This window comes from Lonchura striata, chromosome 2 (genome assembly GCF_050655825.1).
Source record: "Lonchura striata isolate lonStrDom1 chromosome 2, ASM5065582v1, whole genome shotgun sequence".
Classification (NCBI taxonomy): Eukaryota; Metazoa; Chordata; class Aves; order Passeriformes; family Estrildidae; genus Lonchura; species Lonchura striata.
In genome coordinates this window covers 95,853,431-95,872,533 of record NC_140704.1, presented here as the reverse complement: position 1 = coordinate 95,872,533, position 19,103 = coordinate 95,853,431, and the positions used below count along the sequence as shown (strand labels likewise).

The 19,103-nt window shown below is 36.3% G+C and overlaps 1 protein-coding gene across 3 annotated transcripts in view; it reads left to right on the top strand.

The window, feature by feature from the left end:
* ELP2 (elongator acetyltransferase complex subunit 2) overlaps positions 1 to 18,589 on the top strand; it is a 38,007-nt gene extending 19,418 nt beyond the window's left edge. For 2 of the 3 annotated variants that reach the window (XM_085571789.1, XM_021528724.3), the window contains 12 exons: positions 1,389 to 1,520; positions 1,976 to 2,125; positions 4,791 to 4,979; positions 7,010 to 7,079; positions 8,656 to 8,751; positions 8,873 to 8,930; positions 12,535 to 12,607; positions 13,002 to 13,188; positions 14,752 to 14,873; positions 15,364 to 15,506; positions 16,063 to 16,176; positions 17,147 to 18,589. In XM_085571789.1, the coding sequence (XP_085427915.1) occupies positions 1,389 to 1,520; positions 1,976 to 2,125; positions 4,791 to 4,979; positions 7,010 to 7,079; positions 8,656 to 8,751; positions 8,873 to 8,930; positions 12,535 to 12,607; positions 13,002 to 13,188; positions 14,752 to 14,873; positions 15,364 to 15,506; positions 16,063 to 16,176; positions 17,147 to 17,303 (1,491 nt within the window). In that variant the 3' untranslated portion in view covers positions 17,304 to 18,589. The remainder of the gene's footprint in view (positions 1 to 1,388; positions 1,521 to 1,975; positions 2,126 to 4,790; positions 4,980 to 7,009; positions 7,080 to 8,655; positions 8,752 to 8,872; positions 8,931 to 12,534; positions 12,608 to 13,001; positions 13,189 to 14,751; positions 14,874 to 15,363; positions 15,507 to 16,062; positions 16,177 to 17,146) is intronic. The other variant, XM_021528725.3, reaches the window with a different exon arrangement.
* The last annotated feature ends 514 nt before the right edge of the window (positions 18,590 to 19,103 follow it).

The window sequence follows — 19,103 nt, the reverse complement described above, 5'->3', positions numbered from 1 at the left end:
TTGATTGATGTCTTTTCAGTTGATCTGCTTTTCCAAATTGCAGTAGTTCAGTTGAAGTTGTTTGTGTTGGGTTATGCCAGCCAGTGGTCTTTCCTGTCACAAAGAAAGTTTCAAGTCTCTTGGGTGAAAAAGTGAGTATTAGAGTAGGGTATTTAATTTTTTCTCTGTTTCATTGAAAAATTCTGATGCCTTTGTGCTTGAAGTAGAAATTAACTCATAAAAAAGCAATCGCATAGAGATGCGATTTGATGTCCCTAGGTATAGCGTATAGTTGTGGCTAAATTTACGGCCTTCTAAAAATGGGTTGTGTAGTAAAGCTTGTTGCAAGTTGTGAGTCTTTAATTTTGCACCTTCTTTGCATTGGTTTGACCACAAATGTGTAGCTTCAAGTTCAGATCAGACATTTTAATGGCAAAAATCTATTTTGCATCAAGAGGAATATCTGAACTGGAAGTCTGCAGGGGGGAGAAGGGCACAAGGGGAACATCCCAGTTTCTCTATTTCATCATGATATTATGAACAAGATGTCTCCAGAAATTCATTCCCCTGCTCAGAGGTGAGACTAGAATTCTGCCTCTAGCATGGCATGTCAAAGTCACTTCAATATGAGTGGTATTTTTTTGAATGAGTGCTAGTAAAATGGAACTACTAGTGCAGAGCCTAAAATGGAACATTGGTTCATTTCGTTTTGGTCTTAAAGAGACTATATAAGAATTGGGGAGTTGAAAGCTTGGAAGAAATTGTGGTCTTACGTCTTGAATAAAACTTGAAAATGTAACTTTATTAATCTTTTAATAAAATTAAAAAAGTGGAAGGGCACTAGAGCAACTGTAAGGTCTTTGTGTACGCATGTGTGCATATGTGAGAATTCGTAAGAGAAGCACAAAACAGAAGCCAGAATATGCCACAGGAGTGTGGATCAAATTGCAGCTGTTCATGGAGAAACAGGGAAGTGAAAGTTTGCTGAGGAATCTTGGAAATTTAAGTAGGAAAGAAAATATACTTGGGAACTACTCTTTCTTTGGATCATTTCTCTTTATTGTGCAACAGAGCAGTAGCCAGGCAACAGGGAGCTCTTGCATCCAACAAGCTGGACTGAAACACAGAACACTTGGGTTTGCATTTCATCTCTTGTGGTGTTTTCTTTCCCTTGGGGGAATCCTATCTTGAGATGTCTCTGAAGGGAGGTTCCATTCAACTGGCATGCAGCTTTAAGTCCCATGACATTTCAGTGCTTAACTCTGCAATTAAAATATTCTTCAAATGTGTTTGTGTGTGTGAATGTGAACTCTTGTCTATTGGTAGTTTTTCATCTCATGAAGTAAGAATGATTTTGTAGGAATGGAAGGCCATTTTCATGGATATTTTGCTTCTGTTCATTAATTTAGGTACGGGTAGGTGAAGTGGGTGGCAATACTCTTGGATTTTTTGACTGCCATTTTAGTCCAGATGGTTCAATGATCATTGCTCATGCTTTTCATGGAGCTCTACACCTTTGGAAACAGGCTACAGTTAATAAGGTATGTTGGGTTTTTTTTAAATAATTGTACTTTTAAGACATTTGAGGTTAATTTCTGTTATTAATAGAAAAGTGTAGCAGTATAATTTAAATTTAGCAATTGAAATAGTCTTTTTCTGAATGTAATATTTTGTAGGAGTCTCATTCCTGCACAGAAGGAAGGTTGAAATCCTCAAGGCTCTAAACTCTGCTTCTTGCCTATGGAGATCATGAAGTCAGTTGAATAGGTGGCTATGCTTTGTTCACAGCTGAACAAATAACACAAGTTTCTTTCATATGGGAGCAATACATCAATATCTGTGTCTCTTCAGCCTTTCTTGAGTTACAATAATTTGCTGTTTACAAATGTATTTTTCTTACTTTCTTAATAAGCACATTTATACTTTTATTTTGCTTAGAATATGCCAATCAGTCAAATGAAAAACTCCTTACTTCTTTGTGGAACTGTTTTCATAGAAAGAATGGACTCCAGAAGTAGTGATTTCAGGACATTTTAACAGTGTAGAAGATGTGAAGTGGGATCCAGAAGGAGAGTTTATCATCAGTGTGGGCTCTGATCAAACTACGAGGCTCTTTGCTCCATGGAAAAGGAAGGAAGAGACTGAGGTATGATTTTCAAAGCTTTTGTGAGTGTGGTTAAGGGGGCTTGGTCAGTCCTGAGTTTGGAACAAGTTATCTGAATATAATTCAAATCTTAAAGTTCCCCAGGCGATGATCTGTTTAAAACTGCTTGGTTTGGTAATTGAGTATGTGCTGTTTTCACTTTAAAAATATTAGTGGCAGAGTTTTGTAATCACACAGAATGATTGCAGTTCAATCCTATGTCCATGTTCAGATTACCTTCAGTTAGCTTTCTCCCAGAGTCTTGGAAAACAGGCTCTACAGTAATTCAGAAAGAGGAATACATGACTGGTACTGATAACCACCTATTGCAGTGTTTAACAATTGGCTACACTGCTGCAGGTAATAATGAAGAAACTCAACTTTGGTTGTGCTTTTTTACACAAACATAATCTAAACAAAGTTCTCACTGTATTTTTTTAAATTAATTTGTTAATGACTCTGTTTTACTAGAATGATTATCTGAACTATATAAGTGCAGCTGGTACCTGTCCTGTTTTAGCCCCCAGACAACAACTAAGGACCACATAGCTGCTTGCTCCCTCCTCATGCATTGGACTGGGGGAAAGTCTGTTTAGGAATGCAGAAATTTCTTGTTTCTCGTCCATTTTCCTCCTCTACAAATAAAATCTCTTCTGGCAGAACAGTACCAATATTCCATTCATGAAGCTGGTAGAAACTGGACTGACTGTGCCATTGGTTGGAGAGACTTACAGCTGTCTTATCAAAGCTTCTGTAATGTAGACTACCACAGGCGGTTTGATGTTTCTGAGAGAGTGGATCAGTTCTTCAGTTTCCTTCTTCCATGCCACACAGGAGTGGTGGCAATCCCATTTCAAGAGCTGCACTTTGCCTTGTGTTGTAGGAAGGATATTTCCAGTTTCCTTCCCTGCTTTTTACCCTAATCTCCACTCAGGAGGGTACATTTAAATATATCAAAACAAAGTTCAGGATTGGAATGTGATGTAAGTTGGCAGCATTCAAGAGTTGTCAATATTGCTTTCTATGTGACCTACTGAAGTACCACTCTTTATTATGTATGCTGCTTGCTTAATTTTAATCCTCTCTTCTGAAAGAACTGATCTTTGTATGATTCACCTGCACAGCTTGCCCTGAAACTTTTGAATCAATTGATTTAGCAGAGTGATTGCAGTCTTCATACCTAAATAGGGCATAAACTGAATTCTTGTACTTTGCCTTCCTGTTCTAACACAGAGCAGCTATCAGGCTAATTTGATCAGGTGTAAATCTAAGCAGTTGCAATATTTGCTGCTGCATGAGGTGTGGGAGAAAGCCTTAGTATCCTTTTTGGATGGGTGAAGTGGAGAGTTGGAATAGATATGGGTCATTTGTAGAGGTTTATTCAGGATTTCTGAACCCTGGAAATGTTTTTAGTTCTGCCAATCATGAACTTGGTTAACACAGGCTTTTAAAATGATTTACTTTCTTTGTCACACCAAGTTTAGCATCTGAAAGATTAGAACAGGTGATATCTGATGTTTGTCTTAACAATACAGAATGGATGGTTCAGATGTTTATGGAAAGTTAAATGTTTTTCCCTATAAAAAGGAAACTAAATGTTGAATGCAAATAAGCATCCTTTCTTAAAGTCTCAGTTCTGATATCAGAATATCAGAAAAGAGGGATAACCATCAGCTTCAATTTGTCATGCAAATTTCCATCCTGATTTTTCTGGAAGAAGCTTATTGAATTACTTATATAGCCCTCTCTTTGTTTGGGATTTGAATTTTTTGTGTTGTATGCAAAGATGTACCCAGTAAAGAGTAAGAAGGGCTTGTAGCACTGTTTGATTTTATTTTTTAAAAAAGAATGAATACTTTTTTCCTCACTGAGAAATAATCAAGACCTTGTGAAGTCATGAGGTTTTGTAGGATGTCTTGAATTCCCTGTCAGAAACTTCAACATTCGAAACTCAATTGAGTTTTTAGGGTGATATGTGGCATTTAGCCTTTGCTTATAGTCATGTGACATCTAGTCTTGGCTACAGGCATTGGAATACTGAAGTAGTCTATATTATTTTAAATTATTTTTGTTCTGCTAGCTCTTAACTCAAAGTACACACTGGATTTTTCCAACTGAAGTATCATTTAGGTGAAATAGCTAATGACACTTAGAATCTATTATGATTTTGTCAGTTTTTTGCAAAGCTTCTATTAAATGGTCTCACTTGAGTCAAGTATTTAAAGAAAAGAGAGAAGTAGGAACCTGTAGCCTGCTGACAGCAGTGCTGCTGTTCTTTATGAAAGACAGAGGAAGGAAGCAGGATAATTATCACTACCTTTCTTAAGTCTTTCAGACCTACAGTCTTGGAAGTAGTAGGATACAAACCTCTTTTTACTTAGGCAAATTATGTTCTATTCCTGATTGTCTAGCGTGAAGAAGTCACAGTAAGTGCCTTAAGCACATCTGTGCAGAGACACAGTTTACTAATTGCAGGAATGGTTTGGCGGAAAAAGAGGATTCAACTGATGTATGTGCACACCAGTTTTATGCACCTCTGTAGAAGGTTGCTTTTATCTTTGTGTTAATATATACAGCAAGTAACGGAGGGGTGCTTTTTTGGAACTTTAAATTGCACTGTTTCTCTGTTTAAGAATTGTGTTTTAGCTGTGTGTCTTCTCACTTTTAGGTAACGTGGCATGAAATTGCCAGGCCTCAAGTACACGGATATGACCTGCGCTGTCTGGCAATGATTGGCCGGTTTGAGTTCGTGTCAGGAGCAGATGAAAAAGTGCTTAGAGTTTTTCGTGCTCCCAAGAATTTTATAGAAAACTTCAGTAACATCACTGGTGTTCCAATGGAGAAGCTCTGGTCCCATGTAAGTATGCTAAAACAATGCTACACAGAGAACCCTGTTAGATGTAAAATAAGTTAATGCTTCAGAAAATGTCAGATTGCACTAAACTTTGTAAAAATTCGTTCAGTTGTAATGAAACTGTAACCTTATTTTCTAATCTGCTTGCTTCCATGAGTGTTGTTTCATATGTATTTTTATGATATTATATGAAACAGGTTCTAGTTGAAACTAGCAAGACCTTGTGTCAAAAGATTGAAATGAGTGTGGGTAAATTTTAAGTAACTCAAACCAAAGTAGACCACTGTACACACTTGGGGATTAAGCAAACAATAAAGCCTGTTAATGTGTGTCCCCTTAATTTAAGGGTGTAGTAGTCTTGCCTAGTTCTAATTATTATTGTGTGGTTATGTGTTGGTATTACTTGGTGGTTTTTTTTTTGTAATTGCACGCTTGGAAATACCATAAAGCTTTTGGCATTATTTTTAGTTCTTACATACAAATAGTTATAAATATGTACTTGCTCGTGCTTTGTTTCCACTTTGGCATTGGAAATTTTTTTGAGACCTTTACATTCTAGTTCTTAGTTGTGGGTATGTCAGCTGTCCTGTGTTGCTATTCTTTGTTTGCTCCCCATTTGCATTAAGGTCTAATTCTGATTTTGTCTGCATTTTGTAGAGCAGACCTCATTCAAATAGTTGCCTCTGTACAGTGCTTTGCATGCTATTTGGATATCTTACTCAAAAGCAGAGTTTTCTGTGCAGTTTCTCAGAGATGAATTAGCCTTTCCATTTAATTTAACAATTGAACTATCTGGGATAGAAGTAGAATCATTTTTGATAGCAAGAAATTACATAAGTAACTGCTTAGAGCTTTAATTCTACAAGAATTTGTAAGCATTTGCTTTAATGACCTTTGTACAAGCAACATTGTGCTTTTATAAGGGTGGCAGATGTGCTGTTTTTTGATTCATATCACAAAGTGTTTCACATGGGCTTTGGTTAAAGAGGAAGGCTTTATGAGCTGTAATTATACAGCTGCTTTTAAACAGCTTTCTTGAAATTGTTTTCTGTGAAAACTTTTTATTATTAAAGTGGGGAAGCCTTTTTTTAATGTGGCTTAAATGCTTTCCTCAAAAAAGTACCTGAAACCAAAAAACACTTTTATATTCTAAAAGGGTTGAATAAGATTATATTCAGTTCAAATCCATGGGATTCCATTATACTTTGGGTTGTAATGAGGAACCATTTTTGTTTTAGAGGCCTTATGCTTGTCTGGATCTCTGATACATTGTCTCATCTAATTATGAACATTTAAGTACATTTTAAGCTGTCACCTAAAATATTGATTTAATTCAGTCAAATGGTCTCTCTCTGAACTTTTCTGATACCATAAGGAAGTGGGTTTACAGCTATTAGATCTTGTTTTATCTCTACACAAAGGTCTCCAAGTTCACTTACCCTTTCTATTTTTTTTTTTATTACCCTTTCTAAATTTTCTCTGATTTCCTGTACCATTATGGAACTGTGTTTTGTCTGATGATTTGTCTTTCCCTTGTGCTACTTTAAACAGACACATATTCCAGAGACATATCTGTACTATTTACTGAGTTGTGTTTCAAGTTGTGGTCACAGGCAGTCACTCTCTGTTCTCTTTTCCAAAATGCTGCTTTATTATTACACTTCAGAACAATGATTTCTCAGTTCTATTGTGTTAAAAACTGCAGTGCTCTCAGTTAATAGATTAATTGTCATGTATGTGCAGGAATAAATATAATTGTGGAAGAAAACTTGCAATTAGCATTGAAGAAAATCCTTGAGCAGGGGCCTTAGAAAAGTGCTTTTTTTGTCTTTTTTTTTTTTTCCTTCCTGCCAGAATACTGGTCTTTGTTTTGTTTAGGGTATGTTCTAGACAAGAGTTTTTGAAAGTACCCCCTTCACTTCTCTATCACTTCTCTAGGAAACTAACTCTAGAAACTCTCAGGGATTCCTTAAGCTGTGGCCTTTGACCTACATGGCAATCTGTGTGTAACCTTTCTTTTTTCTTCAATTCAGCAGTCATCTGATCTTCCGGAAGGTGCAACTGTGCCAGCTTTGGGGTTATCCAATAAAGCTGTTTTTAAAGGTATTGCTAGTGAGAAATAATGGATGTGGTGTTTCATGTGGAAACTTTATTTAAGGGATTGTTCTGGTGTGCATATTAGGTCTGTAAGTGTAGGCTTGACTGCAAGTTCAGAATCTAGAAATAACATAATGCAAAGTATTTATTTATTTGCTAGCAGCAAACATGGTGCTTAAAAGTAAAAAACACAAGTAAGGAAGAATTAGTTAGCTAACAGTAGCTAATATCTTGGAGAGGCAATGGAGATTACGTTGTGGGGGAACAGGGAAGGAGGGACAGACATCTTCCTAGAATGATAAAAAAATATTTTCCTGAGACTGGTAATCAGATCTGGTTTTTCATGAAGTCTCTGGTAAAAATGCACTATAGTGGAATGTACAAATTAGGTTAGACCTATTTTTTTTCTCTGCTTAAAGTTTTATCAGACGGTGTGATCTACAAAAGGAAGCATTTTAATAAGCTTTGTCTCCAGGGCCTTCAATGGCAATAAACCAAATTTTCGTAAATAATTTGTGAGAGAAAAACCAATTTCATTCTACTTCAGATAAATTGTAAAATATGTTCTGGCAAAGTTTTTTCCCCTGCTTTCTCATGAGTTCTCCCAATGAGAGAGGGAACAAAACCTCCTTCTTCTAGATTATTGCCACACACAGAGTAACTAATTTCCATTGATTTCATGTGGCCCAACTAGAAGCAGCACCATGAATAGAACTTCCCTGCATCATCCACCACTGTTCATACAGTGCTGTCATCCTTGATGGCTTAGGTAAAACACCACAGATGTGTTCTCACTCTGCAGAGAAATCTTCCTGGTGCTCAGATAGTGGTCTCAGATGAATGCTGCTCATTTCATTTTCAAAGAGAGCGAAGTTGGAATGAATTAGAATTTAGTCTTTGCTTTGCTTTTTCTGTACCTTCTTTTTGAAACTGCTATGCTTGAGGTAAATACATATTTGTATAAAAAGGTAGATTCTGTTTGAGAGGCATTGTTCCCCATCTCTGTACCTTTTTCTTAATTCCTTCACAATGAAGGACAGAGTTGAATTTTAACTTACAATTGACTAGTTTTGATTACCTCTGATACTTTTACCTAAAGCTAAGGACTAAGTATAGCTGAGCCATCAGCAGTTTTGCTGAAGTTTGCAAATTGTAGCTAAACTTGCTCAAATATGGGTTTTCATTTAGTGATCTACATCAAATTTAGGAACTCATCACTTGTATCAGAGATTTTTGTCTTTTTCAAATACAGAAAAAAAGGTTTAACACTGGGGAAACACAGGCTGAACTCTGGTGACTGCTTTGCTCAGTGAAATTCTTTTTAGGAATCTCTGAAAGATTGTGCTGATGCAGAGAGGCCAGTTTCAAAATCAAGGTTAGATTATTATTTCTTTAAAACTTTCTCATTCTCATATGCACTAGAATAACTAGCTTCTAGTATTCATATTATTGTAACTCTGCAAGGAGAGAAACCTAGTTTCAACTACTTGTCAAAAATATAGATTTTTTTGCTTATATTTGTCCTTATATTTTCCCTCCCTTCTAGTGTGTTCTCTACCTAATGAAGTCCTTATTTTAATAGGAGATATGGCTGCTCAACCAGATGATGATGAAGAATCATTTAATACTATTTCAAATCAGTATCCAGAGATTTCTTTTCAACCCTTGGTCCTTACAGGTATGAGAATTACTTCTGTTGTAGGTAGTAGAGAATGAGGTTTATTTGATATAAATTTGAAGCATTATTTAGCTTTTTTGAAAAAAATCAGATTTTAATAGGCTGTACAAATCTTTTTTAGAACCTCCACCAGAGGATCACTTGCTGCAGAATACCTTATGGCCTGAAATTCAGAAGTTGTAAGTTTTATTTTTCCTTTTCTTCTTTATTACAAAATTTCCAGAAAACTGTTGCAACATGTTAATGTAGCTTAGTCTTGTAATTATTCCTATTTTACCATGTAATTTGACCTTGTGTGTGCTGTATTGCTTGTAAAATAAATAAACTATATATATATAAAAATTGGGAAACACTGAGGGAAATAGCAGTTAGAACTGATGTGTCACAATTTTATTGTAGTTGGTTGTTTCTCCTTAAAACCTTGTATATACTGAAGGTTTCTTTAAGGAGTTTTCTGCTACTTTCCGCTTCATAGTGTGGGCTTGCAGATGTGGTATGGAAGTAGAGGCTGAGGCATCAATGGAGGAGCTTGCCCTTAACTCCTGTCAGAGTTGCAAGGTGCAATAGGTGCAAAAAGGTGCAAACCAGCAGCCAAACGAGTGTGTTTAGTGGTAGAGCAAAGTGATAAGTATTGAGTAAGATGGTTACAAGGCTAGTTTGAGGCTAGCCTGTCACTCAAGGCCAACAGAGTGGTTGTCAGTTGCAAAGTTAATGAAGTTACGTGGTCATGATAATTGTTTTGCAGTTGCAGGGTTTTAGAATTCTTCAGCTGTGTTTTCTTGTTTTACTGAAATTCACAACAATTTTCACGTTAATGTTGTCACATGATTTGTTCTGTGAGGATCCCACAAACATGAGGCTATACTTTCACAATCTTCAAAGTTTTAGTATCAATCTTCTAAGTATAGCACAAAGAAATTGAATAATCTCAATTTCTTGTGGGTTTATTTATCTGAATCTCCTGAAAGGGGTCTGAGACTGGAAGGAGAAAAATGTTGAGCCTTTGCTGATGGTTACAGTCACCTTTCTACATTACCAGTTTTGTGAGGAAGGCAATAAAAAGCTTTGGGAAAATGCTGTGCAGCTTGCTTTCATTGGACCAAGGGGGAAGTTCTGTAGAAGTTCGTCTTTGCTTTCAGTTGGGCAGTAAATCTGCTTTGGATGCTTTTAAGCTCTGTTACTGTGTTTGTACTCAAAAATTCTTTTAGGAGGAAAGCCAGTGGATGTTAGACCATATCTGCACACTCTGCAATTTCTAACTGTTACTTCAACTATTTCTTCTATGCCTTCTATGGCTGCTAATGCACTTACATAAGTAGATTGATAAGGGATGTTTAAGTAGTGAAAAGGAGCCAAGGCCAAAATTCTTCATCATTTGCCTCTGACATTTCGCAAAGTCTAGTAGGACATTAATATTTTATACTCTGCGATGGGAGTATTGCTTATCTGCCTTTACATCCTGCATTCATTAAAATAACTCCATTTTATGGCAGTCTTCAGATTACTTTTATCTGAGCAGTTTTTTTCTGGTTTTAGAGACACAGCTAATGATATAGATCATTTTATGCAAGAGAAACAAAGATGTAAAGCATTCATAGACTTTCAGATTTTTTGGTCAGAGTAATCTTGAAAGAAATAACATGAAATTGCATAATGTAGATTTCAAGTTGCCATAGCAGCAGAAGAACAGTGTGAGGCACTGACTTGCTAAAAATAGCTTGTTTGTCATTGACATTTGTGTATTCCTAGCTCTAACTTGACACCAAATTTTGAAGGATTAGTGTTGAGTTTTGCGAAGTGTTTGCTTGAGGAGGTTTTAGCACAAAGAACTGGCTGAATTTTTTACATTATATAATAACTTTAAAAATATGGTAAATTTTGTGAGAATATGCTAATCTTTATCCCCTTGGAAAATTGTCATAGAGAGTTCATATGCAGCATGCTGAGATTAAAGCTTGAGTGTTGACATATATATTTATGTCTATATGTATGTACATTTCATGTGATACACTTGGAAGTTGGAAGAGATCCTATTTGACACTAGAAAATTACCGTATTCATTTGGACACTTGAAAGTCCAGTCAGTCTACCTGTGCATTTAAAAAATGCTATTAATAGTACAACGCTGAGGCAAAATTGCCTGCGGTTGAAAATATTTAATTATTCATTCATGCAGTTACTTCTTTCCATTGTGAACTTTTATTTGGTGGTGTACTATGTAGTGAAGAAATCTTATTTTGTTAATGGGATCAGAGGATGGGACTTTATTGTAGCTCCTGTGTTATCATGGCTCATAGACAGTCTTTTAAAACATCATCTCCTGTTGCCAATAGCTTAATTCTCTTTACTGGAGACAGCAGTGGTCTATACAGCTGCTGGTCTGACCTAGGATAGTCCTGCTCATGTAACTTTGCTACAGACGGTATTTTATGTTTACTGTTAATTTGGTAAGAATAGTTACATTTTGGCACTTCAATTTAGCAAAAGAAGCATTGCATGCAGAAGCTTGAAATTAACTGCTCTTCAAATACTACTTTTAGGAGATTAAAACCAAAACAACTGAGGATTTGTTTCACAGGTTATTTTCCCATCATTGAATTTCAGGAAATTTATACTTTTGATACAATATTTTTTTTTATTTTTAGAAAATTGATTTGCAGTGATTTTCACTACTAAACAGTCTCTAGGAATGTGCTTTAAAAGTAAGCATTATGATAAAACTCCTGTTGGTGACAAATTAAGAGTAAGACATGCAGTAGTACCTTCATTATTATAAGATGCACTCAAATTTGCAACTTAACATTTCAATTAGAGGTACGCACCAGGCCCTCTCCCTGTTAAAAAGTCCAGGCACAGTTACATTTCATAAGAGCCAGTATACATACCCAGTCTTCAAACCTGGCTTTGGCGGTCTGTTGATGGGATATGCCCAGCAATGATGCTTTGGGCTCATTTCAACAGATCCACACAGTAATTTGTTATTTAAGTCGGTGGCTGTTAACAGCTGCAAGTTAAATTCCATGAACATCAGTCCCATGTAAGAAGTTAACACTGCTGACCTAGGAGAATCATAGGAAAGCACTCCACCCGGCTGATATTGAGCTGATACTTGTCTACTGTTTATAGATTGCATCTCCAATTTTACTTTACTTCTAATTTTTTTGTGACTGATATTAATTTGTGTTAAGTCTGTATAGAATTTCTCCTTATTAGTTAAATACCAGTATGGATATGTGAGCTTGGATTTCATCAGAACTTTTGTGAAGAGTGGTTAAAAAATGTATTTCTGAAGAAGGCTAGAATTTTTGGGGGTTTTACAGAGGTTTTTTCCTTTTCCAACACAATGCTTGTCTTTTACTTCAGAAATCTCGCATAGGCATCCTTTGACTATATGTTTGTAGCATATTTCTTCAGTGATTTTCATATATGTGGCCTATGATTTTTATTGGTAGTGCTAAAATTGTTTTTTAAGAAAAGGATACATTAAATGCTGCTTTAATCTGCTTTGTTAGTCATTAGGGTGGCTTTTGCAGTGCTGATGCTTTAAGGCTATGGAATGAGCTGGACAGATTTTTCTGTAGCCAGTTTCTAATGGAAGAATTTGTGCAGATGTTTAAACTGAAAGCTGAACAAATTATTTGGGATGTAATACAGAGAAAGTGGTAAGAAGTTCTTGGCAGGTGCCTTTCATTTTTGAAAAGGGATTTAAATTAATATGACAACTTTGATGGATACTGCAAAAATGATTGTGATGTGTTAAATTTCTTTTCACATGTATTTCAGATATGGACATGGATATGAAATATTTTGTGTTGCTTGCAATAATTCAAACACTATCGTTGCCTCAGCATGTAAGGTAAGAAAAGATTCTAGCACCACCTAGTGAAAAGTGCTTCCCAGTTTCTAGGGCTGAATTCTCTTTCACAAAACATGAAAGATTTTGTATAAGTAACAGTTCCCTTGCAAAGGTGAGGGTGGATTGCCAGTAAGTTATTATTCCTAAATTGTGTATGGTTCATTTGACGATATTGGTAAGATAAATTGTAACAAATAGAGGTCTGAAATATTTTCTTACTGATACATTGTCAGCATTAGAAGAAAGTAGGGAAACATTGTTGAAACTTCCCAGAGGAAAGCAGGGTCTTATCTGATTGCAAACCTAAAAACAAGCTTTCTAATATCTTACTACTTTGAAATGCCTGACTTTTATACTTGCTCTCATTGATTCTCATTTTTTTCCATCCATACAGGCTTCCAAAAAAGAACATGCAGCAATTATTTTGTGGAGCACCACTTCTTGGAAGAAACTGCAGAGTTTGTCTTTTCATAATCTGACTGTTACTCAGCTGGCATTTTCTCCTGATGACAACTTTTTACTAGCTGTTTCTAGAGACAGGAATTGGTCACTGTGGAGGAAACAGGATTCCTCAGAGTCAGGTAAGATACGTGAAGTGAATATAGGTGTTTGTAGACTTGGAAGTTTGTTCATTTTTTTTGGCTGCAAAATATTTGAAAGAGAATTGATAGAATACTTTAATGGACTTTGCTTGCAACTTTGAAGAACTATTAATGTTGTAGGCTCTTGTGGATTTAAGAAATGCAATTAATGTGTAGAAACATAAAAAGCAAATTAAAATGTGGAGAAGAATATAATCAAGCTTTAGGTAGTGTTTAATTGATGGATGTAATGAAGTCCTCATGCCTTCTGCATGTGATTGTATGTTTGATTTACTGAAATCAAGTATACAAGCTGAACTTCAGATTGGCATTCTGTCAAGGAGAGCCTTCATTGAAGAGTTCTGTGCAGGCATAGCCAATGCTGCCCCCATATCCTGCATAGGCTGCCTTGTGCTTGCTTGCATGGCATGACACTTTGAGACTCTTGACAGGATTAATCTCTGTCTTTGGTGTGGCTTTCTGGTAATCCTACACAATTGATTAATTTGACTAGGACTGACTATGTCTGGAAAAAGAACTGATAGTGAGGATTCAGTTGACCTTCTCATTAAGACTTTGAGCCTTGCAAAATCATGAGGAGATTGCTATTGAACTCTTTAATAGAATCCTAGAACAGATGCTTGTGCTGAAAGCGATTATCACTGCACTCTTGGCTTAATAGCATATAAACACTGCTGGGCTCTATAGAATGTTCCTAGAGTCTTGGCAGTGAGTTCTGGCCCTTTCAGACAGTGTCCAGTTGTATCCTGGCTTGAATTTCTGTTCTATTCAGACTTCTATTTTAAAGCCTGGCATATTGTCCACAGTAGTTACACAATGATTCAGGATAAGGATCATGAATACTCACAGCAAGTAGAGGAAATCCTCTTTTCATCTATTCATCAATAACCCTTCTGTCTACAAATAACCTCATTATCAGTGTAAAGCAAAACTGCTGCTATTGGCATCCCAAGAAGTGGTTAAAGTCTATGCTCCAAAGTGACAACCCTTCTACTTAGAAAAAGCATTCCAATTACTGATCTGCGGATCAGATATAGTGCCTAATTGTATACATGCTGAAATATAAGTTTGTCTCTTTGGGAACACATTAATCTTTACAATTGTACCATTATGATTTGAGCAGTTGGAACTTTACTGGCAAATAAGAGCTGTAGTGAAATTACTGGGGAAACGTGAACACATGGTGCACTATTCAAAAACTTCTGAAGTCAGTGTTCTTAAAGAAACTTAATAGAAATAACCTGAATATATTATACTTAAATTCTTCTGAAAAAGAAGTGCATTTAAAATATTGAACTGTTCCTACTGCTTTAGGGCTATAAGGGCTTACTGGTATGGTCTTGACCAGGTGCTAGTTATCAGTGTGGTAAATGCTGGAAAAAGAAATTCATACAGTCCTAAGTATTCCCAGTTGCTTTAAATATGAGTGGAATAATGTCCAAGTATTCTTGCAGTTCTGACATAGTTAAGTAAGAGTAACAATCACTTTTAATATGTAAAATAGTTGAAACAAGGCTTTTTCTTCTACATGTTTTATTCCAGGACCAGTCTTCACTTGCTGTGCATACACAGATAAAAATACAGCTGTTCACAGTCGAATCATTTGGTCCTGTGATTGGACACCGGATAGCAAGTATTTTATTACTGGTAGTCGGGACAAGAAGGTAATTAATATTAAAGGAATTTAGAAAGCCCAGAATAATTTTAGATGTCTTTTAGAATAACAAACTCTGTGTTCTAATGAGCCCCTATTATATATAAAATCTTATTGCATTTATTAGCACAGAAATCAGTAATTCTTTCATAAGCTAAATAAAGTGCTTGAATATGTATATACAAGACTGTGGGCTGCCAGTTGGACGTTCTCCCTTCTTTCTTCATGCAGTAAGACAAGCATATGTCACATAATTCTATGGGTCTCAAGTTTTTCTTTAACTTTCATAACAGAATCTGGTTTTGTTGTCAGTAACCTTAATGAAATCAGACAGACTGCCTACAAATTAAAATCTTTGTAGGTAGAGGGTTTTTTTACCATTTTTAGGGTCATCCACTGTGCCCTGAAATTATTTTAATGACGTTATTCCTTATGTTTTTGTATATGCATTTGCAAGAAGTTTAAAGTGGAAGCTCATAGATTACTCTTTTTCTTATCAGGTCATTATCTGGGGCCAGTGTGATTTGCCAATGATTACTGAAGGCAATGAGCTGGATTCAATCAAGCCTTGTTCAACAGTGCTGGATGCTGGGGATTCTGTGACTGCTGTTGGTATCAGCCATGTGCTTACTCCTGATGGAAGGTATTGCTGGTTTTCTGATTGTCATTTTGTGTTTAATCTGAAATTAGTATTTATCCCTTTAGTCAACTAGTTTCATGTGGCTAAACAGCTCCCTAAATCTACCTGTCAATTGTTTTGACCATTCTTTAACAGAATGACCTCTACTTTTTTCTTTCCTAGCCACCTTTTCAGGTGTATGGTGACTTGTCCAAGCAGTGTAATGAGAAAAATGAAAGTGGAAGAGGGGAGGGAGAGATGAATGAACACACCTGAAACACATTAATTCTTCCAAAACTATTGACTTATCTGATGTTGTGATAACCTCCTTATTTTTTCCTAACCAAATATATGTAGTGGGTTTCTGATTTGCTCTTTTTTTTTTTTTTTTTTCCTTTGAGAAGCAGCTTTGATGTATTTATTTTTTTCATGGAAAAGTAAATACTGATTTGAAGACGAAATGTGCAAGAACAGTGCTGGAGTGCTAGTTCTTTCCTTAGCATTGGAATTGAGCTGAGCTGTCTCACTGAGCTGTCTACTGTAATTTCTAATGAAATGAATGTAATTATTCTCTTGATAGATACATTGTTGCAGTAGGCTTAGAGAATGGGAAGATTATCTTGTACACATGGAAGCAAAGTGGGAAAGAGCCAGCACTGGCTGACTGGACCACAGGTGTTGAGATAGATAACAGGTATGTCTTTTGAAGTGAGTTAGAAGCAATGAAATATTATTCTTCAGAGTAACAGTGCTGGATTTCTGTTCTTATAGCATAAAATACATGAATGTAGTTTATTTCTACACCAAAAATTGTTATCGTTTTTGGAAGAGTGATCCCTGAAAGTTTAAAGATGTCTTGAAGCAAAACCCAGAAATAAAAATATTGGTTATTTAGATGTCTTAAAAAAACCTTCCAGCAAATACAAACAAAAACCAGAGGGGCATTAACCCCCAAGATAGTTCATGCTATGTAAAAGCTTTGAGAAGTATTACCCTTTGTTGGCCCTACTTAAAAAAAAGGCTTTACCTTTAGTCATAAATATGATGGTAGAAAACACTGAAGAGAGAGTGGAAAGGATTGCAGTCAGTGTACATCAGCAAAACACTTTGGAGTGGGTGACAGCAAGCTTTCATGAGCAGCTTCCAGCAGAAACCAAAGAAATGGCAAGCTATATGTGTGGCTGCTGTGGTGACAGCTAGAGAGACTCTATGGAAAGACTTGGAATGTTTCACTTGAAGCACTCCCCTGGGTTCTTCTATCACACGCTGGCATTGACAGTAACAGAAATGGAAGTTGATGGTGACTTTGGCCTGTGTATGCTTGCAATGAATGGGAAAGAGAAACTAGATAACAGGAAATTGCAGGCTAAAAGCCAGAAATCTGTCATATCTAAGTAACTGAGATACTTGACCTCCAGCTTAATGTGGTAAAACTGAAAATCAATAGCTGTTTGAATTATTGATGAGTGAGAGGATAGAATGTCATTAGTGTTAATGACCCTACATAATAAGAACTTAATACCTGCTGGTTGTCACAAGTCAGTTTTTCCTCAGTTGGTAGTGTTAACTGAAGAGTACTAATTACATGAATGTTGATGTTTACATTCACATGCCCAACTGTGTTTAACATTTTGCAGTTACGTATGGATTTCTTTTTGTTGCAGCCAAAGTCATGCTCTTGCTGTGAAACGCTTATGTTGGAGACATCATGCAGGCAGAGCTGGACATAATGATGAGAACAGCAGCAAGTGGTTGCAGCTTGCAAGTTGTGGAGCCGATCACTGTGTTAAAATATTCAATGTCGACAGATTTGCTCTTTAGCAAAGACAGCAGGCCTGTTTGTGCCAAACAGATTCACAGCATTTTATTTCAACTTTTAGCCACTTTGATTATAGAATTTTCTATTTTCTGCTGTGGAAAGTAAAATATCTTACATTAACTTATTAAAGCAACTTTAGTGGAAGTTTGAAATGTCAAATATTTTTTCTAATCCTGCAGTTCTGGGAATATGAAGTATATATTTTGTTTGGTGAATATCCTGAAACTGAGGGATGGGAGGTGGGGCAGGCCATAGGAGAATAATTAGAGAGCTTTGTTTGCTGTGACTCAAAAGGTAGGTGGGAAGCTGCTGATACTTTGGTTCCTCTTTGCTTGGGATTCCACTTGGAGTACTGATTTTTTTTTTTTATCTCCTCTTGCTATTAAAGTTAATTGTTGGTGGGCCTGCCAGTGCTGCCAGTGTGCGTTCAGGCATGTGCAACCAGAGATCAGGGTTAAACATGAAGCTTTCTCTGATTGCCTTTGAATGTGTATTAGAGCCCTGGTCCAAGTCTGAGGCCACCTGCCTCTGGAAGAAGTAGTTTGTGTTCAGATGCCTGGACAAGGCCTGCTTGATTTTATTCCTGTATTCTGCTGTGCAGGGCTGAACTCATGCTTCTTGGTCAGGTGGGGCTTAAAGCTGAACTCAGAGACCACTTAAATCTTCTGGTGTCTCCCTTGTGAGCCCTCTGAGTAGAGTGTGATAGAAAAAAACACCTCTGAGACTGTTGAAGGGCTGTCTTCTACAGTTTGGACTGAAAAAGCTTATGGATATCACTAGACAGGAGCTAAAAGGAGGTAGCCATTCCTTACAATTCCTTTGGGCTCCTCCTGATTTTTGAGGGCTCCCTCTTTGCTTTTGTGAAAACAAGTTAACTTAGTTGTCCCATAGTGTATTTTAAATAGAGAGACTGAGAGTATTTCAGAAGGACTTCATGTCAGCAGGTCTTTATCTGGTTCCAAAATCTGATTTAGAAATCAGTTAAACTTTGAGAGTGAAATCATTGTTATTTCAGAATTGCTTGCTACATGTAACCGGCAGTGCAGAGGTAACTGGAATTGTCTTTAATTTTTTACTGTGTTGGATATTTAGAGTGTAGCTCTTTCAGAGTGGGCTATACTGTTTTCAGAGTAATTATGGTTTATGCCTTGAAAGGTTTTGTATTTTAGCTCTTTATTTTCAGTTCTGTTTTTCAGACATTTAAAAAAACCAAAACCATTCTTTAAAATGGGCATGGGGGATGTGGAATAAAAAAAAAAAGACTTATTAATAAAGATGAGTTGCTACATTTTACTTGTGGTACCCAGTGCTTTTGTTACACAAGTGCTTTAGCATTCGATTGTATTTCATTTGTCTGGAATTTTTAAACAGCTATATCCTGGCAAGAGAAGGACATAACTTGTCACCCGTGAAGTTTCAAATAGCTGCCAAAAGTGAGTCTTTATTCCGTGTCACAATTGTAATCTTTTATCTTACAATTTGATTTTAATACTGTACAATGCTTTCCAATAGTAGTACATCTTATTATGTGGCAACTTCTGGGTATAGGTGACAATGAAATATCATATTAGTTTCCCCTCTCTTTTATTTTATGAAATGCTGTCATTAAACAAGAATCAGGATTTAGTAATCCACTGCATTACCCGTGGGACTTGGTGACTCAATCACATTCATTGTTCCAGCTTTAAATGCACCAGATTAGTCTGTTGGTCTCCTAAATGTAAATGTTTATAATACACTCATCACTTTGCTATGCATTTAGTAGGTGTGACTTTTATATACACCTTTATCTTCTCATAAAT